This window comes from Cavia porcellus, unplaced genomic scaffold, assembly GCF_034190915.1.
Source record: "Cavia porcellus strain 051 isolate PalLab524CR breed Dunkin Hartley unplaced genomic scaffold, mCavPor4.1 scaffold_3, whole genome shotgun sequence".
NCBI lineage: Eukaryota > Metazoa > Chordata > Mammalia > Rodentia > Caviidae > Cavia > Cavia porcellus.
Window position 1 is genome coordinate 35,492,867 of NW_026947486.1, and position 24,417 is coordinate 35,517,283.

At 42.9% G+C, this 24,417-nt stretch overlaps 1 protein-coding gene across 1 annotated transcript in view; it reads left to right on the top strand.

Annotated features, from left to right (window-relative positions):
• Nalf2 (NALCN channel auxiliary factor 2) overlaps positions 1-22,544 on the top strand; it is a 29,253-nt gene extending 6,709 nt beyond the window's left edge. The window contains exons 2-3 of the mRNA XM_003470960.4: positions 19,091-19,262; positions 19,647-22,544. Of these exons, the coding sequence (XP_003471008.2) occupies positions 19,091-19,262; positions 19,647-20,032 (558 nt within the window). The 3' untranslated portion in view covers positions 20,033-22,544. The remainder of the gene's footprint in view (positions 1-19,090; positions 19,263-19,646) is intronic.
• Positions 22,545-24,417: the final 1,873 nt, after the last annotated feature.

A 24,417-nucleotide genomic window follows, 5' to 3' on the forward strand; every position in this document is an offset into this window, starting at 1 on the left:
CCATGTGGGTATGTGTTGGTTCCCTCACAGACATCAGTACCTTAGGAGAAGGGTTCACTCACTCTTCTGTGTGTAGGTGGAGATGAAGGCCAACACCGCAGACTTGGGGGTGGGAAGTTTATCCTGAAAAACTTCTTTCTCAGGGCAAGTGATTTTGTGCTCCCCACCCACTAAAGCTGTTTACTTACTATGTGCTTCTGCATACTGAGCATGTAACCTGGCCTCTCCTCTTTGATACATGTGAATTCCAAGTGTAGGTGTCTGTTGAAGACCAGGATCAATCTGCTTCTTGGAAACCTGGACAGATCTGGGCTCCCAGAAGTACTATCTACAGCACGGTCTTCATAGGTCTCTGGATAATGCCTGTGTTTACATTCCAATGGTTACAGGTACATAGAGGTATGTTGTGCCTAGGCATAAGCAGGAAAGCCTGAGTTTTTGAGACTTAGAACCATTAACATGGGAGAGTAAGGGCACCAGGTGAGCTGGAATGACAGGAATTACTAGAACCAAAGCTCTTGCTGGAATAGATTCTGGAGGAAGGAGTTAGAACCTGAGCCACAGGTCTTTAGGCCAGAAGGTGAGGCCAACTAGCTCCAAAGAAGACAGGGATAAAAAAGCAAAAGGGAAAAAAACTGCACACTTTTGAGTTCCTGGGAAATTCCAGGGGCCTTATATATGTCTGTAAGCTCAATTAATACAATTATCCTAGCAGTCAATACTATCATTATCCCCATTTTACAAATGAAACAACTGAGAATCAGAGAGGAGAAATGACCTCTCAGGCCATATAGCTAAAAGGCAGGAGAGCTGGGATACAAACCCTGGTCTATGTGTTCTTTCCCCAAGTGCACAGATGTATAAAGAAAATGTTAATAACCTTCTCCAGCTGTCAGAGCCAATGCCAGGCTGGCCAGGGATAGGCTGGGGTGAGAAACTGGGCTAACTAGAGGGGAGACTCAGTAGAGCCTACTAGCAATTCAGGGAAACTCCCAGAGTGGCTCAGATCCAGAGGGAGGACACACTAACATCCCTTTTGTTCAGTATCTCAGTCTCTTGTCCTGGAGACCCAGTAATAATGACTCCTATCTTCCTGGGAAAGTGACAGGAGTGTGGGCATAAGTAAGGGGAGTGTGCTTTTTCTGCAGAGGAAAGGGGAGACTCTGGGCTCCTCTCACCTGGAGAAAACATACCTCTGTTATATTTTCAACCCCAGACTGCTGAAAAGATCAACCAGGGTTGAAAGGAAAAAAAGTGCCCTACATAGGCCTGAGCCCCACCCAGCTGGTGCTGGTTGAGCTGGAGGGGAAAACAAATACAGTGAGACCTTATTACCTCAGAGCCTGCTGAGGCCTGGCCCTGGGATTTAGATACCTAGTTCCCATGCCAGGGTTTTAGTGAGCCGTGGCCTTAGAAGTCTAAGCTTTTCTTGGGAATCAAAGGAATTGCCAGCTCATCAAGTTCTATGTGGTGAAGGACATTAGGTGGTGTATTACCAACATTTCCTGTCTTACTTGGTTTTAACATAGCATGGCTGTATAGCAGATCTGTAAAACAGAGCATGTCTGTTTAGTGTTGAGTTCTACTAAATTTTCCATCAAATTAATCCTTCAAGGTTATTATAGACATTGAATCATTAAAAGTATCTTTCTCCCTAATTATACAAAAATAATCTTTAAGAAACTGTGGAAAATAGAATATAATGGAAAGAATTCCCAGGGATACTTAGGATATTTTTCTCATGTTAAAATATACATAGCTTAAAATTTACCATTTTAAATGTACAACTCAAGTACATTTGCAATGTTGTACAATACCACAACTATCCATTTCAAAAATGATTTTAACCTGCAGACAGAAACTCTGTACCCATTTAAGAGTAATTCTCGGTGCCTCCCTTCCTTTAGTTCCTGTTAACCATTCACCTACTTCCTGTATCTTTGATTGTTCTGAGTGCAACATGTAAATGGATTCATAGCCTTTTTGAGGTGGTCTGGCTTATTTAGCATGATTTTTAAGGTTCATTCATGTTATATCAGTATTTCATTCCTTTTATGGTCTACTAATATTCCATTAGGTGAATATATCACATTTTGTTTATCCATTCACTTGTTGATGAATCTTTGGCTATTGTGAATAATGTTTCTATGAATGGTGTACAAGTACTTGTTTTAGTCCCTGCTTTTAATTCTTTTGTGTATACTCAGGAATGGATTTTTGGATCATATAGTAATTCTATGTTTAACTTTTTGAAAAACTGTCATCCTTTTTCTCATAATTGCTGCTCCATAATATACTACATAGCAGCAACCCACAGAGGTTCAAATCTCTCCACATCTTGGCCAATACTTCTTTATTTTCTGGGTTTTTAAAACAGTCATCCTAGTATGACTATATATTTTTACATGGTTGATACAGTTTTTTCACCTTACTCTTTTTTTTTTTCAGTACTGAGGATTCAACCCAGAGCCTTCACGTTGAGCTATGTCTGACCCTTTTTATCTTTTATCTTACGACAGGGTCTCGCTAAATTGGTAAGTTGCTGAGGCTGGGCTCAAATGTGATCCTCCTACCTCAGCCTTGTGGAGTGATATGATCACAGGTGTGTGCCACCATGCCTAGCTTCTGCTTTTTTTTTAATTTACTGGTACAGTGAGTACCTTCTCATGTAATTTAATAGTCATAAACGTCATTCTTGATGAGTGTACAATATTGTCACGTGAATATAACAAAATTTATTTAACCTGACCCCTACTGTTAGATATTTGCATTACTTCTAATGTTTTACTATTGTAAGTAGTGCTATCATGAATGAATACCTTTATTCACAAATTTGTGTGTCAGATCAATGATTCTTTTTTACTAATAAATACTATCAGTCATTTTTTTCTTATTTCTCTGCTTTGGTGAGTTCCTTAAATCACAAAATAGTGTATGGTTATATATCAACTCTAACAATACAGAGGTTTATAAAGAAAACATTGTTTATCCTCCTATTTACTCCCTTCAGTCCCACTGCTCTGAGCATACTGATGTTACCAATTTTATGTGTATTCTTCCACCACTCTCTCTAGTCTTACATAAACATCTACACACAAAATGACTTTTTCTTTCCTTTGTTTTGCGTACAAATAGGAACAAAAACTAATTCTGCAAGATGAAGTTTGGAAAGTAGAATCAAAGAATATTAACTTTTTAATACTCTTAACATAAATTACTAAATTTCTTTCAAATTACTAGATTAATCAAATTTATATTCAACAAAAATGTGAGGACAATTTACTTGAAAAATGGTATAGCATAGGCTTTTTATTTGCATTTCTTGTTTATAGACACTTGTTTTTCTTATAGACTACTTATTGGCTGTTTGTAAATTATTCATGTTTTATGGTTTTTATTGATCTGTATATACATTAGACTTCTGAAATTTGCAGGAGTTACCTTCCTGCAGCACCCATGAATTGTGAAAAACAACAGACTTCAGACATGGTCAGAAAGTGCCTATTTTTATAGTTTAAACCCTAAATATTCTATGTCTTCTGCTGTTATATAACTTAATTTAATAAAATACTGTATTAATAAAGCCTCAGACAGTGTGGGGAGGGGGTTGGCAACATCTTAGTGATCTTAGGGCTTTCTGAAGAACAAACCTGAGAACATTTGAGATGTCAACATGCAGTACAGCAACCTGTTACAGTGCAGGATGCTAGTACATCGGCCCCAGATGGGTTACAGGCAGCAACCAATCAGCAGCAAGAATAACTGAGTAACACTCTCAGATTGGCTACCTGCAAACCCCTCGGCCGCCCCCCGCACAAAAAAAAAAAAAAACCAGCAGGTGATATTTGTGATTTCTGAGAAACTGCAGTTTTTCTTCTAATAGTTAGTTAGGTTCTAAGGAAAAATCTGCCAACGACTGAGGCCTCAAACTCTAAACCATGACTTCACAGGGGTGTACTGTATGCTTTTAAATGTATTAATGATGTTAACCTTTTTCTGATCACATTTATGGCAGATTTTTAAAAACTACTATTTGCATCCTAGAGCTGAAAGGGAAAAAAAAAAAAAAAACGAAAAGGAAGGAAGCTATCTTAGGCATTTCATATCCTTTATCTTATTTCTTATGCCTGACTTGTGAAGCACATACATATTATCCCTATTTTGTAGTGAAGAAGACACACTCAGAGAGGTCATATAACTAGCTGAAGGCCAACTAGCTAATAAGAATTGTAGCTGAGATAGGTATCCAGGTCAAATCCAGGGATTTATATGCCAGCAGACAATGGTATAGTACTACGCAATCTATGGTGGTACCCATACTTACAGGTAAAGGTTTGTGCTAGTTGCTTTACAGACATTTACAGAAAAGTAAGAGTAGTTCCTTTTATTATCTCCATTTTGCAGATGAAGAAAGTGTGGATCAGGAAAGCTGATAACTTACCTGTGTTTTCATAATTAGAACATAACGAATTTGACTGCATTAAAATATTAAAGCCATTAAAATATTTAGCATTTAGCATCATCTTCTTGGATCCAAACTGAGTCTCATAGAGAAAAGTATGTGACATACAGTCCCATAGAAAATTAGTGGCCTCCTTACTGATGACTTGTCAAAGTTCACACAACTGGTTGGTGGTGGAAACAGAATCAGAAACTAACTCCATCTGACTGGAGCAAAATCTTGATAAAGAACATCTCTGGGGTAAGCTTTTGAGAAGAAGCAATTGGGTACGGTATGTGGCTGTCCTAAGGACTTTTCCAAAGTAATGTAATGTGGCATTGGAGTCTTCAGAGCAAGGCTATTTCAGAAGCCCCAGATGGTGCGACCATGCTTGGGACAGAACCCATGTCCCAGGGTTAGAAAACCTTTCTACTGAAGACAGATTCCCTCCCTTTACCAACTGCCAAATAGAGTCTTGGGCTCTGGGCAGGAAACTTCTGAATGTAGAAGAAGCAAACCCCCCACCCAGCCCACCATGTGAGAGAGAGAAAGGGAGATGGAGAGACAGAGACAGAGAGAAGGAAGAAAGCAGTGCTTTGATAGAGGAATGGAAATGATCATGTATAATTCCTAGTATTCAAATGCTCTTCCTCCCATACCCACTTAGAAAACCTTACTCAGGGAAGGGGCTAAACAATTTGATTTTAGAAATTCCAATATGACTTGGAATTTCATTAAAAAGAAATTTATTTGAATAATATGTTTGAATGGTAATAATGAATTGAAGGGACTATCCCAAGGGCAGTAAGGTATATAAGAAATTGGGTACCAAAGTCCAGGTAAACCTGGCTTTAGAGTTTGAAATCTGTCTTCTCAGTAGAATAGTTGTTGAGACTTTGAATGCCTTCCTTAATCAAAGAACTTCACTTTCTGCACCTTCAAAACTACAAAATAGGGTAATTAGGAGGCTTAAATGACACAAATTATGTTAATCTTCTGCGATCACAGTATCTGCAAGAGTGCTCAAGAAATGGTAAGAATTATTATTACAGCCTATGGGCCTTGGGGAAGTTATTTAAACTCTTTGGCACTCCCTGCCCTTGTCTGTAAAACTCTGCCTGTATCTTAGGAGATGATTATGAGAATTTAATGGGTTAATAAACATCAAGATCAGATGCTTTGAATAGAGCCTACCCTATAGTAAGCACTTAGTAAGTGGTAGCTATTACTTTTATCTTAATTAGATGTGGTCAATCCAAATGGCTGCTCAATAGCTAATTGAAGTTCACAAAACTGAGGTGGGTACTCAGGGGCAGGAGAAAGTGATGTGAGTACAGGGAGAAAGTGTCTGGGGTGGGGGTGGAGGATTAGCAGCCAGACACAGCTGGGGAGATTCTGCTGAATGAGTACACAGACATGTTTAGATGGGAGAAGGAAGAGACAGGAAGATAGAAGGACCTCAGAGTCCTTGATTTACTTCATAACGTGGAATCAAATACAATTGTCCATCACCTTTGACTAAGTCTCTGTTCTCCCCAATCTCTCTACCTGGCAAAGCACAACATCTAGGAAAGAGGGAAATCAGGTGTGCTGATCCCTGAATAATGCTCGAGATGGCTTCCTGGGTAAACAGGTATGCCTGGGAATAAGGAGTATGTGCAACAGTTATGGTTATCACTGTCACACTAACAGTGTTCCTGGGGCAACTTGCAGAAGAACCATTGTGCACAAGTCCTCAAAGCTGTCCTTCTCTCATCTTAGTTTTCTCTGGCTGTGGGACCCTCTTTAGCTGTGTTGGCCTTTCAAGTTCCGCTGGCCCAAACCCAGGGCTGTGCAGTGCTGAAGCAGTAAAGAACCCAGGGAAGGGCAGGGCAGCGTGAGCTGTGTCTGGCAAAGTTGGTCACGTTAAGTCTTGAGAATTTGTTTTATTGTTGAGGTTCACAGGTATGGATCAGCTTGTTTTTAGTTAATTTTCATTTTATCAAAATAATATATTTTCTTAATTTTCAAAGTTGTGTGCTCTTGAGCCTTACTCTTGAGAGTTAAATATTTGAAACTGTTTGGCTGTTTTTTGCATGTTTATATCTACATTTCTGAATGCCAATATTCTATTTCTTGATTTTTCTGTTTTTAAAAAGTAAAAATCTCCATGTGGCTGAGCATGGTAACACTCATTTGTAATGCCATCTACTCAGGAGGGTGAGACAGGAAGATAGAAAGTTGCCAGCCTGGGCAACTTACAGAGACCCTGTCGAGAAATGTTTAGGAGTGTGTGGGGTGACTCAGTAGTAGAGCACTTGCCTAGCGTATACAAGGACCTAGGTTTAATCCTTAGCAAGAAAAGTCTATGTGTGTGTGCTTCTGTGTATGTATTGAGTATAAAATTCACATATAGATATCCTTGTAGCTTGTATATGTTCGCTAGTGATATATCTTTTAAATTATGATATATATTTCACTCCTAAGGTTTATAAACACTGCAACTGTCTTAGCTGTTTTTCTAATATGTACCTTCATATTTTTAAATGGAATGTCAATATGCTATTTCTTGACTTTTATGTTTTAAACATCTATTGACATTTTTATCTGATTAGGGGAGGATTTAACTGTCCCTACCAGCAGCACCATACTTGCACACATGCATCCACTCTCTTATACACCAAATATTGGCATATCACAGTTTCTAGTTTAAATGTATTCCATGTTTACACTATGAAGCATCTAAATAGTGTTCACAACTGAGTCATGTAGAATATTCTGTTTCTGTTTCCTTCCTTGGTCGACTTGTTTTTTTGGAGTTAAAAATTACCTCTCCTATTTCCTAATTTTCTGTGACTTTTTGCTAAAATATCCCAGATTTCTTCATTAGCTATGAAATTCTACAAAACTGCATTCATAATCCATTATTTTCAGTTTTTCATGGAGCTTTCCACCTGGCTACACTCTAGGCTAGTTCTAGAAGCTTGGTTTTCAGTTCCTTGGCCAGTACCTACATTAATATACATCTTTTACTTCTTTACCCAACTCCCTGTGACACTCTGGAGCATATCTTTCTCCATAGGGAGCCTACAGTCTTATGGCTGTTCAGCTTATATAGATATCTCACCAAAAGGCTCTGTCCTGGGATTTTGAACTACTGTAGGCCGTCTCCTTGGTCCCACATCCCAGGCAGGCTTTCCCCTCTCCATCTCCAGTGAGTTGTTAGCAGAGTATGAAATACATCCCCCAGATAGAAAATGTGATCATAGGCTCCATTAACATAAACAATTTCTAAGAGCTGATATTGTAACTTTGTGTTGATAGACCTTATCTGGGGATTGTGTTCAGGTGCAGAGCTGCAAAAGACAGAAAAAAACAGAGGCCTTCCTGAATATGAAAAAGCAGATAGAAGAAAAGAATTGGAAACTAATTACAGTCCTTGAAATAGCACCCCAAATGAAGATGTTTGGCTTCTTGTAATAGTAGCCTACACATAGCTATCTCTGTTTTTTTTTTTTTTTCACCTCACATTGCCTCTTCAGTTTATGATAGTTTTGTTTCTGCCCCTTTTGCTCCAATGAAACTAATCTCTCCATGGTAAGACAGTCTCTTCATTCCCCAATGTGTGCTCATCTATGTAAATCCTATTTGCTGACCTCTTCTTATTCTTTAAAATTCTTTGAGGCTGGGAATATGGCTTAGCAGCACAGCACCTGCCTGGCAAGCATGAGGTCCTGAGTTCAATTCCTGGTAACCTCCCCCCCAAATAAATAAATAAATAAATAAATAATAAAAATAAAATTCTCTCCCTTAAATTACAGAATTCCAACTCTCTTCTGTTTCCTCCATTTTCTTAAGCTACTTCTCCATCTTCATCTAATTTCCTTCCTTCACCTGCCCTTTAATTGTTAGTGTTTTTCAGGAATCTACTATTGATCTTTTTCTCCTTGTCTACTGTTGCTAGGCAAAGCCATCCACTACCTTGGCTTCCACTACTGCTGTATCAGTCAGAGTGAACTAACGTATGCTATAGTAACAAATAACCACCAAATAATAAGAAGCTTAACACAACAAATGATTATTTCTTGCTCATGATACCTGTCCACAACAGGTCATCAGGATGCATCTATCTGTTCAATGAGAGACACTAAAATACTCTGGGTAGAAAAGGGCCCATTTCAGCTTTGCTTCCACAGTCAGAAGAAGAGGAAAGCGAAAGTGGCAAATCATATACCACCTCTTAAAATTTCTCCTTGATCCATGTCACTTCAATTCACCTTTCATTGACCTAAGTCATATGACCATGTGTAATTTTAAAAGAGTATGGGATAGCATAGTCCTGCCATGTTCCTAAGGACTTTGACTTCTAATGACTCTTAAACTTTCATACAAACCCTCCTTTTGAGCTCAGAATGTTGATATTTCCACCCAGCTGACCCACATACATCTCAAAGTTAACAGACCCAAAACTGAACTCATCTTTTTCATTCTCAAATCTACTCCCATTTTTCCTTCCTTAGTAAATGAAACCACTCTCATTCACCCACCCCAGTTTGAAGCCTGGTAGTTATCCTAGACTCCTCCCTCTCCATCATTCTCCACATCTGTAGGTAATCCTGTTGACTCCACCCTCTTAGTACATCTCTTTACACATCTACCTCCTCCTTCCCATCTTTTAATTGTGCTGCTGCTGCCTTTGGGTCCTCATTGTCTCTATGATTGTTCGATAGTCTCCTGATTTTCTGCCTTTCAATCTTGATGTCAACATTCTATCTTTTATACTTTCACACAGAAGTTTAAAATTTTAATCACAGAAATGATGAGCACTCTTTAAGCAATTCTTAAAACCTGTTAAAGGCAGTCCCTTGTTTGTAGGATTAAGTCCAGTGCCTCTTCAGCATCCAGGTTATAGTAATATGGCCATGACTTTCCTGTACAGCTTCATATCCCATCGTGACTCCCCCTTATCATCTAATTATACTGAACTACCTACAGTGTCTGAAACCATGACCACACTTCACACCTTTAGTCCACACCTCCAGACCTTTATACTTGCTGACTCCTTCACTTGAAGTGCATTTATTCCACCTACTGAATTTCTCCTCCTTTCCAAATCCTAGTGAAAGCTCCCCCATATGGGGACTGTTCCTATCCTATAGCTTTCAAAACATAGTTGATCATTCCTCTCTTTATGCTACCATTGTATATACTATTTATAATGGCTTATTATGATTGATTCTCATGGTTGTCTCCTCTGCTTCCTCGCAAAAATTGTGTTTTCCCTCATCTCTTATTTAATCTTTAGTTCCCAGAACAATGAAAGGCATACAGAAGATGTTCAGGATATGTTTGTTAGAAAAACAAATAAGAAGACCAGATTCTAAATCTACAAATACCTGCAGGGCTGGCTGGCATGGGAGACCAGAAGATGACTGTTCTGTATGGCCCCAGAAGAGCTAGTAGAAATCATGAGTGATGCCATAGGGAAGCATTGTGTCAGTTCCAAAGAAGGAAGAACTTCTTTGACTGCTAGAGTTGTCTAAAGATACAGGCCACCCTATGGAGAGAAAGTGCTTCCTGTAACAAAGTTTACAGTCAGAACCTGGATACTGCTTAGCAAGGATAGTGGAGTGGCAATTCCAATACCAAGTAGTGCAGTGGAGTGATGATTCCACAATCCTTCCCGTTCTGGAGCCATCATAAACCTGCTGCTTCTACTTATCTGATTGACTTGGATCAACCAGGCCCCATCAGAATGTTCCTTACATTAGGGACACTACTTCTCAACTAGGCCACACTGGGCCCACCTAGTTCCTGGCATTTGAGCTTCCAAAAAGGCTCATAAAGGAGCTTGGTGCTACATGGGTGCTCTGGTACTGGGGCTGACTCTAGGTTTTTACCTACTTCTCTAGCTGTCTCCCTTGCCTTTGCTTCAGGCCAGGCCAAGCCACTTTGACTCATGATTGCTCATTCTGAAAAGCAGGACAGCTGGTGTTTATTTTTATAGCCACTTAAATAAAGCCCTATCATCCACATGGATTTGCCCTATAATCCTCTAATCCCATTCTGACTTTGCCAATCCCAGTGAACTACTACTATCCCCAGAGTTACAGACATGCTATCCTTTCTTTTGTTGGAGAGGGTGACCTCTGATCCAATTATTTGAATGCCCAGAGTCAAAAATAGGAGCCCTTGGCTCTTTCCTATGCAGTTCCTCACACATTTGTTGTTGCTACTTCTTTGTTTTTTATTTATTTATTTTTGAGACAGGATCTTTCTGTATAGTTCAGGCTGGGCTTGAGCTCACCATTCAGTGCAGGATGACCTCGACTTTATGGCACGCCCCCCTACTTCAGCCTCCTGAGTACTGAGATTATAGGCATGTGCCACCATGCCCAACTTCCTCATACATTCTAAGTGTGCTGTTGGATGCAGTGCAAGGAGGCATTGGGTTAGTAGTTGGAGTACTTGCCTAGCTTGTAGTTGATTTCTTGTGTGTTTTTGACTTCACTAAGACCTGGCCCTTCTCTGGTCTCACTTTCCCCAGGGGTAAAACGTGGAGACTGGTTGGTTACTTATCAGCTACTGTACTTTCAGATAGTGAGTTTCATTCCAAACACAGCCCACATTGCTGCTTTGCTTCCACAAGCTCTGAAGCAGCAGCTCCTGGACAATGGTCCCAGGGGAACATTAAGAAGACAAGTAGCCATGAAGAGAAGATCTGTAGGGAGGATTTGGATGGAGAAACAGACCCTAGAGAGGGAAGCAGGTTAGACTCCCAAAACGAAACTGCTCACTTCCTAAATGGCAAGAACTGAAGCTTTCCTCCCTTGGAGGATTCCTCAGCTCCAGAGCTGAAGAGTGCAGGATGGCCTCTGCTTTCCAAAGCCTCTGGCCCTGAGTCCAGGCTTTGGGGTGAGAGTGTGCATTTACACAGCATTGAGAAGTCAGGCATTTCTTTCCAAAGGATTTCAGGGACTAGAATGCCATGACAGGACTGCAAGCAAGGGAGCTAGGGGTGATGCTGCCCAGGGCCTCCCACTCCTCCCTAAACTGGCAACTGCAGAGCTCAGGAGGGGTAGGAATCCCCTTTACCTTGCCACTCCTGTTTCAGTACTCCCTCTGCCCAGCCAGGAGGAGGACTGGAATAGCCTTCTAGCTTCCTTTTTGGGTTAATCAGTGTTCCCTCTAGTTACTCACTTCTTCCTTCTCTTCTCAGTTCCCATAGCAACTGGGCTGTAACAGCCTGAACTTGATTGAGCCCAGTGGTGGCCTGAAGTAGAGAAAGGAGGACACTGTCAGGAGAAGGCTTCCCACCCCACCAATCCTGCACTGCTACCTCAAGGGTCTAAAATGGTCCAACTCAGAGGACAGGGCATGATGGAGAAACCTTTTCTAGCAAGGTTAGTTTCAAACACTTGAAACCTCAGAGCAGGGTTGCTCCCTTAGTTTAGAATTCAGTTGCTGGGAGGATTGTTCAGTAGAAAGAATCAGAAATTCCTTTGCCACTATTTCACATGGCTGTGGATAAGTCCTTCCCCTTTTCTGGACTTCAATTTTCCCATATAAAAATGATAAAGTTGGGACTAAACTGATGGTTCTCAATACTGTTCACCTGAGGTGTTTTGCAAAACTATAGACATGTAGGGTGTGGCCCTTACCTGCAAGAATTCTAAATTTGTTGGTCTAGGGTGTGATGTAAGCTGCAGGAATATATATATATATATATATATATATATTATATATATATAGTTTTGTTTTTGAGACAGGGTCTCACTATGTAGTTCAGGCCGGCCTTGAACTCACTATGTAGCCCAGACTGGTGTCAAACTGGCAATCCTTCTGCCTCAGCCTCCTAGGTGCTGGAATTATAGACATGCACCACCACACCCAGCTAGGCAGTAATATTTCTTAAAAACTGTCTGAGTGATTGTAATATGTAGCCATAGCTGAGAAACCAGAGAGTGAATGATCTCCACAACTCTCCTGACTCATTCTTATCTAATTCTGAGACATTTCTTCCTTCTCTCTGCATGTCCAGCTCCAGCAAGGTCCAAATCCTTCCCATGTCTTGCCCTTCCCAATCATTGTAGATGAGTTCCCAGCCCTTCTTGGCTCAGGCCACATACTGTTGAGACAGGGAAAGCTACCTAGGCTTGACTTGGGAACAGTGCTGCAGAGTCTCAAGGCTGTTGTCCAGGTGGTAGAACAGAGAACCAGACTTTTCACCTAAAAAAGACCTGAGACTGCCTCTGAACAGGTGGGTTGGGAATGATTCAGTGGGTGGGCTGCAAGGCTAAAGAACAGGATTACCTCTGAGCCCTAGTTGCTCTTCTTCCTCTGTTCCCCTCATTAGCTCTTTGCCTGTTCCTGCCTCTCCACCCACAGACCTGGTGTCCTCCCCAGGCAATCTGCTCACCCACTTGTTGCCATGGTGACTCTAGCTAGGGGGGTGGGAACTAGGGGGGTCATATAATTAAGGAGAAAGATCACACTCTTACTGTCAGGCCACCTCTCTCCTTTGTCCCTTTCTTCTAGGAGCACATGAGGGAGTGCCTAGCCTGTTATTGGGCTAATTGCAGAAGCCTGAGGGGAGGACAGGACCACCAATGGGGCCTCAGTACTATAAGCTCCCAGGAAGAATCTCACAAGGGCCTCTGAGCCCCAGACCCACCAGTGGATGTAAGGTGGGGGGTGAGAGTGAGGCAGATTCTGGGTCCAAGCTGCAGAGATGAGGCAAAGACTGTGAATAGACCCATCTTGGCACTTTGGGCCCCAGAAGATAGAGATGGGATCTCAAGGTACCAAGGCCCTTCTCTTTTGTGGTTTCACTTTCTTTCTTGCTTTACTTCTATTTCTCCCACCGTACTTTTATGCTCATCCCTCTTCCTTATCTCTGCTTGCTTACACTTCCATCTTTCTCATCTATCCCTATGCATTCTTATCCATCTCCTACTCTTACCCTAATCATTTTTACTCCTTTCTCATCTGTCCTCTTGGAAGCTCTCTCTTACCTCCATCTTACCCCCCTTTTATGTCCCCTCCTGCCCTGCGTTAGCTTTCCATGGAACAAAACACCTGAGATAATCAACTTTTAAAGAGGCAGGATTTATGTTGGCTTGTGGTTTCAGTCCATGGTTGGACTGAAAGCAATCTTGCTTTGGCCGTGTTATGTCAGAGTATATCATAGCAGAAATGCATGGGAGAGGACTATGGGAATAGCACAGTCATAGAGTGCTTGTCTAGCATAGGAGAGGACCTGGGTACAATCCCCAACACTACCCCTATAAAAGTACATGGTAGAAGAAACATGTTCACCTCATGGTTTCCAGGAAGCAAACATGAGTGAGGGGCCTCATGGTATCCCTTTCAAGGACATGCCTCCAGTGACCTGTTTCTCACTAGGCCCCACCTCCTAACCATTCCATCACTTCCCTGTATTGTCATGGGTTAGCCTTTAACACATGAGCCTTTGGAGGACAATTCATATCCAACTACAGCACGCTTTTATCTCCCTACGCTTTTTTACCCTTCTCTTACCTTCACCCCATTCTCTTACACTTTACCTTCCTTACACCCTCTATCTTTCATTCTCTTGCTTTCTCTCCAACCCTATTTTTTCCCACCCACCTAGGATGACTACCAGTACCAGTCCTACCCCTCCAAATCACACTCCATTTTACCCTGTCTAACAAAGCACTTTTCATTTACCCCTTACACTGTAGCCACTCTCTCACCTATGAAGCTACTCTATTACTTCTCTTTTTACCTCTCCAGCCCTCTCTTACCCTACTTCTTACCTTTACCCTCCTCTCACTCCCTCCCATTCCTTTGCATATACCTTTTATGCTAAAATTTCATCTTTAGGAATTTGTATAAAGTTGAAGGTAACTGTACAAGAGATATATGTATGAAATTCAATGAAGCATTGTTTATCACAGTGACAACTTGTAAATAAATGTCCATAAGCAGGAAATTGGTACCTTTTTTATTCAATTCACATGAACATATTCCCTATTTTGTTAAAGCACTATGCATTCATTCATGTCCAGGCCTTTTCTTAAATCACTACCTCAGCCTTGAAAGCCCTTTTTTGTTATCTCTACCCATCCTATTTATAAAACCCTACTTTGAGTCCAGGCTCAGCTATAATCCCCTCAGTGAAATCTTTTTTAAAAAATTTTTAAGGAGAATAAAACAAAAGAGAACAGAACAAATCAACAAATCAGAACAGAGCAATGCAAGCAACATAGCACTTCACAACCAGACAACTGGACAGCAACAGTAGCTACCATAATGTCTCTTTTCTTCAAAATAGTTGAGTGTACTTTCACACACAGTAATATCAAACATAGCAATATTGTATAAAACCATTCAAAAGAATGAAAGCATCATAGGGCTTCAAAACCAAATAACAGGAAATGAACAATGGCTACTATACTCTCTCATTTTCCTCAAAAAAAGTATCTGTACCATCACACGTAATAAAATCAAGTAAAACAAAACAAGATAGAACCAATCAAAAGAGAAGAACAAAAGCATGGTAGGACTTCAAAACAAGATGATAGTAAATCAGCCATGGCCACCATAATGTCTCGTTTTCTTCAAAATAGCTGTTTATACCATCACACATAATAAAATCAAACAAAACAATAAAACCCATCAAACCAATGAATGAAAGCATTATAAGACTTCAAAGCAATGTAATAGAAAACCATGATTACCAAAAAATATCCCATTATATTCAAAATAGCTGCCCCTACCATCTGACAGTATAAAATCTAACAAAACAAGACAGAACAGAGCCAAACCTAACAAAATTGTGTAAACAATGCACAAGTTCAAGATAAGACAATAAGAAATTGACAGTAGTTTCTACCTTTCCCTCCCAGGTGTTTCTTCCCTTTTGCTCTTACATTAACAATTTTGGGTCTTTTTGTTTGTTTGTTTGTTTGTTTTGGTCTCCTGTCACATGGAACAATTGTTTTCTCTCCTTTGATTTTCAGTCTATGAATCTCCTTTCCAGTTAAATGTGTTTCTTGTATATAGTGTATCGATGTATCTTGTTTCTTGATGCACTTTCCCTATGTGTGTGTTTTTTTTATTACTGACCTGGGCTCATCTACATTAATGGTTACAGCCAGCATACATTGGTTTGTCTCTGCCCTGCCATCCTCCTGTTGTTGGCCCTCCACTTTTCTCTTTCATTCAGTTGCCTGTCCTGTTTGGTGATCCTCCTCTGCTGCTGTTCCTGGAACCATAGGTCATCTTTATCTCTCTCTAGAATATTCTTTAGCACTCTGTAGGATAGGTTTGGTAGTCATGAATTCTTTCAGTTGTTCTTTATCATGGGAGTATCTTATTTTTGCATCAATTTTGAAAGATAGTTTTCCTGGGTACATCAATCTGAGTTGGAAGTTGTTTTCTTTCAATGATTGAAACACTTCACTTCAAACTCTTCTTGAGTCGATGGTTTGTGTTGACAAGTCTGCTGTGATTCTGATGGGTTTTCCTTTATAGCTGATCCGTCTCTTTTCTTAACAGCTTTTAATATTCTATTCTTGTGCTGAATTTCTGGGATCTTGATTATTATATGTCTGGATGTAAATTTACTTTGGTTATGGCTAGTTGGATTCCTATATGCCTCACTTATCTGCATGCCAGATCCATTTCCCATGTGTGGGAAGTTTTCTTCTATTACTTCTGTGAATATCCTTTTAATTTCATTTGTGTTGACCCCTGTCTCTTCATTGATACCTATCACTCTTAAATTATGCTTCTATGCCTCATTTTCCAATCATTGAGTTGTTATTTCCTGATTCTGTGTTATTTTAAGAGCTCTTTCCTTTCACAATCACTAGCTGCAATCCTGTCTTCCAAGTTTGAAAGTCTATCTTCAGTCTCTTTCAAATCATTTTGCCAGCTTTTGATTGAACTTTTAATTTCCTGCCTCTCTCTTTGAGTCTATTTCATGCACTGTAATTCCTTTCTACATTCATTCAAGATTTCCGTCATTTTCGTATGTTCCTCTTTATTGTCTATGTCTTCTTTAGACCTGCTGAACAATTCTTTCAGTATGGTTGGGATTTCTTCTTTTACCTGAGACATTATTTCTGATTTGACTGCCTTTACAATCTCATGAAGTTGTTTCCTTATTTCAGTTGCTATCCTCTCAGAGATTTCAGGTGTGCAACTTCCATTTTCTTCCATGACTGTATGTCCCAGACTTATTCTGTGTGGGATAGAGGTCTGAGTTTGCCTTTTGCTCCTGGTCTTGACATTTTTCTGGGTTCCTCCCAACAACTGGTAGTGGGGTCCCAGTCACTTCCCACATTGGCTGCCCCTAAGCAGTGTATGGGGATGGGACAGGCACCTGGGTTTCTCTGATTGCAGATATACATGGAGGTAGTAGGTAAGATGTGGAGCAGGCTTCTGCAGAGCTATGTAGCTATTCTAGGGCTTCCCCGATGATCAGGGGTGCATGGAGGTAGGACTGCTTCTCTCAGCCTGTGTGTCTACAATGGGACTCCCACTATCATGGCAGACACATAGGGGTGTGTTTGTCTGATTCTGCTAGTGGATGATGGCTGTCTGAGGGAACCAAGGGCCTGAAATGATGGCCTCAGATGCTGAGGGCTTACCTGGCTGTGTGTCCCTGCTCCTGCTGGCTGCCTGCAGAAAGGAGCCTTCTGGTGGCAGCTCCCTGAAGGTGAAGGCACATCTACTGGTTCTCTCTGCCCCCACTGGTCTCCTGTAGGACGTGGACTTTTGGTAACAGTGCACAGCGGGCAAGGGTGGATCTGTAGGCAGGTATGCTCCTGGTTCTTTCTGCCTGCGCTGGGCACGTGGAGAAAAGGGCCTTCTGGCAGCTGTACCTGGCAGGCAGAGGCAGGCCTTCTCCTGGTTCTCCTTCCCCTCACTGAAATCTTTCCCAGCTTCTCTACTTGCTTCACTCCAAGGATCATCCCTGGTTTGACCCCTTGTGTGGTGTAGATCATATGCCACAGATTCAAGTTAAACTTTTATGCCCATGAACCCAAAACTTCTATGAAGGTAGCGGCTTCTCTGGGTTTGCTTATCCTTTTCATTCAGTCAACAGATATTTTTCATGAATATTGCACTAAGTATGCAAAGACAAAACCATGTCTGCCTTCATTCATATCTTAGTGGATATGATAGAACAGCAAAACAAAGATGTAATGCTTGTGGTGAAGAAACAGTGGTCAGGGTGTTCCTGTCTAAGAAGATGACATTTAAATCTCAAAGATGAAAAGGACCCATAAATGCCCAAAGTGTGTGTGTGTGTGTGTGTGTGTGTGTGTGTGTGTGTGTGTTGGGGGTGGTGCATTCTAAGTCAAGAGAACAACACGTTAAGACCACAAGATGGGAAGAAGTAGGATGTGTTGAAGAGAGAAAAAGAAAACCTCTGTGGCGCATGATAAGCTTGAATGGAGAAGTAGAAAATGAGGCTGAAGAGAGACAAAGGCAAAATTGTACAAGGATTTGAATTATGTGCTCAGATGTTGAGGTTTTAGTCTAAATGCACTTCAAGCAAGGGAGTAAGGTAATCCAGTTGAAGTTTGAGGCCACTCTAGCTCCTGTGAAGCCAGTGAGTTGATAAGAGCAAGAGTGGATGTGGGGAGACCAGACAGGAGACACATCCAGGTGAGATGATGGTGGATGCACAAAGGTGTGACCCTGAAGTCCACAATGGCTGTATGCATTTTTCAGTGATCATAATGGGGGAGAAGGGAGAATGCTACTGGAACTTAGTGCAAAGCACATAGTGCTGCTTAGTATCCACAATGCATGTGCAGCACAACTCCTACAACAAAGAACTGTTTGGCCCCAAATATCAGTATCGTTGAGAACCCCTGAACTTGATGAGAGCCAGAGTATGGCACCGAGGACTTTCGAGCTAGGACACAGTGTGGGAGGTGGAGCTAGATAAGGGACAAGAAATATGACCATGAAGGAAAACTGCAAAGTAAGGATTCCAAAGGAAATGTTCATGATTTCTGCGGTACACCAAGAATGAAGTCAACAGAACAAAGCATAGATTAAGTAGAGCTTAAAGGCACATGTGTGCCTGATAAGGCAGATAAATTTCTATTTTTATTGAAACTAACCTTTCATATTTGCATTGCCCATTAACATTTACAAAACTTTTCATATATGCCATCTTATTTGATTCATATGATACCTTAATGAGGTAGAACAAGGATTATTCTCCCTATATCTTTCAATTTAGAAACCTAACAGCATCAGCCAAGGAAATGTTTGCAAAATTGAGTGGAACTGAAGTGTACCTCATTATAGTATATATAGGTAACCTTGAACAAGTTAAGATACCTCTTTGGACCAAGTATAAAATGACGGTGTTCAGTAGAATAATTAGTAATCCACCTTCCACGCTGACATAGAAGTTGCCAATAAATTATAGGTCTTGCTGACTGTAGATTGAGGAACTCAGAGCCCTGACTATGACATAGAATCTTAACATAGGATGTAGTGGCTTTGACCCAAACCCTTCTTCCTCTTCTTTGTCAGGATTCTGGGGTTAGGTTGATGAGGCCCCTTTGAGAAACCACAAATATGCCCTCTCCATCCCTGTCCTCTGATGTGGGAAAGGACTGGCACATGGGCTGATGCTGTTTCCTCTCCCCACAGGCTGTCTACAAGGCCTGGCTGTGCTCAGAATACTTCAGCGTGACCCAGCAGGAATGCCAGCGCTGGGTGCCCTGCAAGCAGTACTGCCTGGAGGTGCAGACCCGGTGCCCCTTTATCCTCCCTGACAATGAGGAAATGGTGTACGGAGGGCTCCCTGGCTTTATCTGTACAGGTAAAGGCAGGGCACTGGGGAAGAGGGAGGAGGTTGGGGACCCAAGGTCAGGGGAGTGGGAGCAGGGAGGACAACAGCAAAGTCAGGGTAGAAGGTCAGTGGCTGGAGGAGTGGGCAGCAAGTTCCCCAGGATGGTATAAGGCCAAATAATAGGAAAAAGGAGCAGAATGGCCATCTCTACCCAGAATATGCACAGCTAAAGAGATACCCCCATAATGAAGGCCCCCTGAGAAAGAAGGGATCAGAAAGGGAAGGTACTGAGGGCCAAGGGGAAAGCAGTCTTAGGTAAGGGCTGAGCAGTCCCAGTTTTGAAAAATCTCTCCAGGTAAGACAGAGCGATTAGCCCCCTGAGCACCCCACCACACCTTCCTTATCCATTGGCAGGGTTGCCGGATACTTCACCAAAGCGGACGGAAACCAAGTGCTGTGATGTGCAGTGGGTGTCCTGTGAGTCGGAGAAGAAGAAGTTCAAGGAGTCTGAGGCCCCCAAAACCCACCACCAGCAATTCCACCACTCCTATTTTCACCACTACCACCAACATTACCACCACTATCACCCCCACCATGATCCCCCAGGCCATGTCAGCCACAAGCCCTCCCTGCTGCCAGTCTCTGGTGGCTCCCACCTCAGCCCCAGCAGGATCCGGCTCTGTGTCCTTGTTCTCATGCTCCTCCATACCATGGTGTCCTTCTCTAGCAACCAGGGTGGTGGGGGACTGGGGCTGGAGACACTGCCTGCTCTAGAAGAAGGCCTGACACGGGAAGAGTGACAGCAGGAAGGGAGGACAGACCTCCACCACACACTGACATCAGCTCCAGCCCCCCACCAGGACGGGGGGGGGAAGGAGCTCCTCCCATGGGAGGTATAGGGCCAGATGGGGGGGTGGGGGGAAGTAGGGGACCTCACATCCCCCAGCCTACCCCGACCCCAAAAGCAGCTCCAACAGAATGGGCAGAGGACCCTAGAGAGCTGCAAAACTCATCTAGGAGAAAAAGGTAGGAGCAGCAGGTACCCATTCCCAAGTCCCATTCGTGGGACTTGGCAAACAGTTCGAGGGAGTGGGAGCTAGAATTGCCCACCCCTACTGGAAGCCCTGCCCCCAGGGTAGGAGTCTGCTCACCCAGCCCCAGCCCTGCAGGGAATGTTGGGGGGTACCGAGGGGAGAAGCTCTTTTCCCCCCTCCACATTCCTTTTTTTGCCAAGATCCTTAATTCCCCCCAGCCCATATCCCTACAGGCAACGGCAGACAGTGGAATGGCCCTCCTGCCACTTCAGAGCGCCTTGCACAACATGGGGCTGGCATAGGTGAAGTGCTGGGAGATGAGGTGTGCACAGTTGCAGCTAGGAGGGGCCCAGTAAACTTGTGCCTCACCACCCTAGGCACTGAGGGATAGGAATGGGTTACAGACTGAGTGGCAAAAGAGAAGGAAGATGGGGAAGGGGGAGAAGGAAAGATATGGACAGAGGGCCTAGAGAGATGGCCAAATGGGCTACTGCCCCTGGCTTTGGGGAAGTGAGTGCTTAGTGTTGAGACAGGCTCAAGAACTCTCTCCCAAATTGGAGAGAGCTGCATAAGTAACCCTCTGTGGAAAGAGCACAGGAGCTGAGTTGTTGGGCTGAAAAACAGAAGGTTGAGGGCATATGGTTGGACTGTCGTTGTCTGAAGGGCCATATCTTACAGAAGGTGCACATACTTCCAAGGGCCATTCTTGCCCTGGAGATCTTGGCCTTGGGGCCAAAGACCTTTCATTTCTGATCTCTATGGGGAGGAGGGACTTGAGCCCATGTGGGTCAGGCCTGGCCTGGGTATTCATACTCTCCCATCTTGTCCTAGCCCAGGCCTCCATGAAGGAGAACACGGTGACATTGCACCAGAGCTCTCCAGAGATGAGCTTCCCCCAGCCCTACCCTGTCCCCATCCCCAGCCTACCAAAGAATATTCAGTCCTTCCCACTTCTGACCCATGGGTTACTATCCCAACTGTGGAACAACCAGACTCCTCACCCTGTAGCAGGTCCCCTGCTCCAGTCATCACTGTCCCCTCCCAGAGAAAATCCAGAGACTGGCAAGCCAATCCTTTGACTGCAGAGAATGGGCTCTTGTCCCTTTGCCGAGAGACTTGAACTCCTTGGTCAGGCTAGGGAGCTGGATGGGAAAGATACATCGAGTATCCTTTGGGGTCTATTAGCCTTATACTAGTGTGCTGGGAGGGGGAGGCCACATTGCCTAAGACATCTAAAAGCCAATAAAAGCTGACAAGAAATAGAGCCAGAACTGTGTGGGACAGGCCAGAGGCTTTCAGTGCCGGGGGACCTGAATCCTTCTAAGATGTGATGCTGACTGAGGGGAGGGAGGATACAGCTGCATTACAATGAACCCCAAAAGAATGGGGAAGGGAGATCTGGACTTGGTCCACTTAGGGATGAATGGGAGGCTTCCCTGGGACAGAAAAAAACATTCAAGGACCTCAGCCAAGTCCCAAATCAGCTTCATGAGCCTGGGGAGTCCTTCCCTGCCAGTTTTCTCATTTTTCACAACTTGTCCCTATCTCCACCCCTGGGCCCTGCCCATACTCCTCTGGCCCTCCGCACTTCAGGCCCAGCCACAGGCATCATCCCTAGAGTGCTCTTTTTCTGCTTGGGAGGGGGAAGAAGTTCTGGCTTCTATTAAAGTGAAAGGGCAGGTGTTTGGGCTCCAGAGAGATCCCAGGTACTGCCAACCAACTCCTGCATCCTCGGGAGAGAAAGAAAATTGGGCAGTAAAGGGGGACGTGTGGCCCCACAGAATGGACCTTTGGAGACTCCCATCCTCTCTTCCCCCTCACCAAGTGCCCAGGAAACCCCTGGCTCAGACCAGCCCAAGACCTTGCCCAGTGGCAGGAGAAAGGGGCACCACACTCCACCTCAGAGTCACATGACTGTCCCCGTGAACCCCATCACCCTGATCTTCCATCACCTCTCCAGCTGCCCCTAGCCTCCATCACAGGCAGCAAAGCTGGGCAGCTTTCTTGTGCCATTTTCTACACTGTGCTCCATGAGTAGGACTTTCTTGCACTAGTTCCTATGACTGAGTCTCCAAGCTGGTTCCTAGTAGTTCCCCATCCCTTCCTCCCTTACCTGGCTATGATTCAGTTGTCTCTTCCCTCCCTCTTATCCCTGCCTCTGTATCTCAGTGAGAGTCTCTGTATGTGTACTGCTTTCTGTTTTGTCGCATTGTGGGGCAGAGGCCTCTCTGCTCTTGTTTAACCCCATAAAGAAATAAATGATAAGACTTGATGATAACCCTCCCTCCCTGACTTTGTTCTGTGGAGCCCAGCTTGCTGCTCGGGAAACAATCTAGGACCTGGGAAAGGGGATGGTGACAAAGGATGCTGACCTGGTGCCAGGCACCCTGTCGGCCCAGATCTTAAATGGGAAACTATAGACCTTTTTTTGTATTTAAAGAAAGATTAAACAAAACAGAAAAAGGGTAGAAATAATACATAATTTCAAAGAAAAAATAAACAGTAAGAAATCTCTAGTTAATAATTACATATTGTCCTCTTATAGTTATTCAAGTTACAAAAGTGAAACATAAAAGTGAACATTCAAACAGCAAGACTGCAAACAGTTCTCTTCAGCTGTCCAACAAAACTTAGTAATATGGTTATCAATCCTATACACTTAAACATACATGCAGTTACCCATATCATCATGTATGTTAAGATAAACAAACCCATAGACCATTCTTGACAAGGAATCACAAAGCCAACCACCTGCAGGGTTCAGGCAGATAACTAGTGAAGTGGGATGAGCTGGAGAAAAGTGCTGATTTACGCATGAACAGTGATTACAACAGAGTATGGGCACAGGGCAGCACAAGCTCAGTGAAGTTTCATGGGGATGTAGGCCCACAGTTGCCAAGACCTCCTTTTCCAAGGGAAGCCAGGGCTCAGCTCAAGAGTTTGGTGTGAATCACCTAATTCCTAAATTATGGCTGCAGTCTAAAATCCAACCAACCAACCTACTGGCCTATCTCTCTGCATGTGGTCTAAATAAGTCTGCGCTGTGTGACCTAGGGATTACCAGTTCTCTGCCTTTGTTGTAGTCTCTGTTTCTAATCTACCAGCCTCCTATCTCCACACCAAGCCATACATCTCCACACCTCCTGCCTTCACCAGGCCCATCTTCCCACCACAGGAATGAGGGTCATTTGAAGAATTCTTCCACTATACTGCTTTCATATGATGGGAGAAAGGGGAGCATGCTTAGGCTGAGGTGCTGAATTACTTTTCCAAGAAAACACAAGTCCCTCAACTTCTCCAGAAGCATAGTCTCTAGAGTGAAGCTGAGTTTAAAGTCTAGTTATCACCATCTCCTCATATAATTTTGAATATGTTCTTTTACTTTTTTGAGCCTCAGTGTCCTCGTCAATCAAAAAGGTTATTGTGAGAATTAGATTATGTACATAAAGCACTTGGCATGACAACTGTCTCACAGAAGCCACTCAAATGCCAGTAGTTATCATTAGTCATTCCATTGCCTCCACCTCCTTTCCCTCCTAAATCCCAATAAGCCACTTAAAGCCCTCAGTAGATTTTTCCTGGTCTATAATAGACTAACTACTGTCCAATTAAGTCTGGTTCAAATCCCTCCTCCACCACTCTACCCCTGGCTACAACCCCAGTATCTTCTTTATTTTTTTATTTTGAGATAGGATCTTGCTAAGGTTTCCCAGGCTAGGTTAGAATTTGCAATCCTTCCTGAACCTCCCAGAGTGCTGGGATTACAGAAGTGTGCCACCCCACCCACCATGTGTTCTGACAAGGCCTTGTGCCTTAATCATGGTACTTATTACATCCTGAAGGGAGTTCAACTTACTCCTTCAAAATACACCTATTGAGCAATTTTTATATGTCAAGCACTGTGTTGAGTAGTGGCAATACAACTGAATACAGACACAGATAGCAAAACCTTACATGTTAGGCAACCACAATATGCTCACTATAACAATGTTTTTGCCTCACTGCATCTCTGTGAGGAGGGAGCCTGTGTCTCTAACCTACTACATAGGAAAGCAGAGGGAGCTAACTTTTTTACAATGCTAAGGAGATAAAGAGCACAATGGATGTGTCAAGACAGTAGCTACTCTAGCCTTTGACTTGGACTAAGCTAG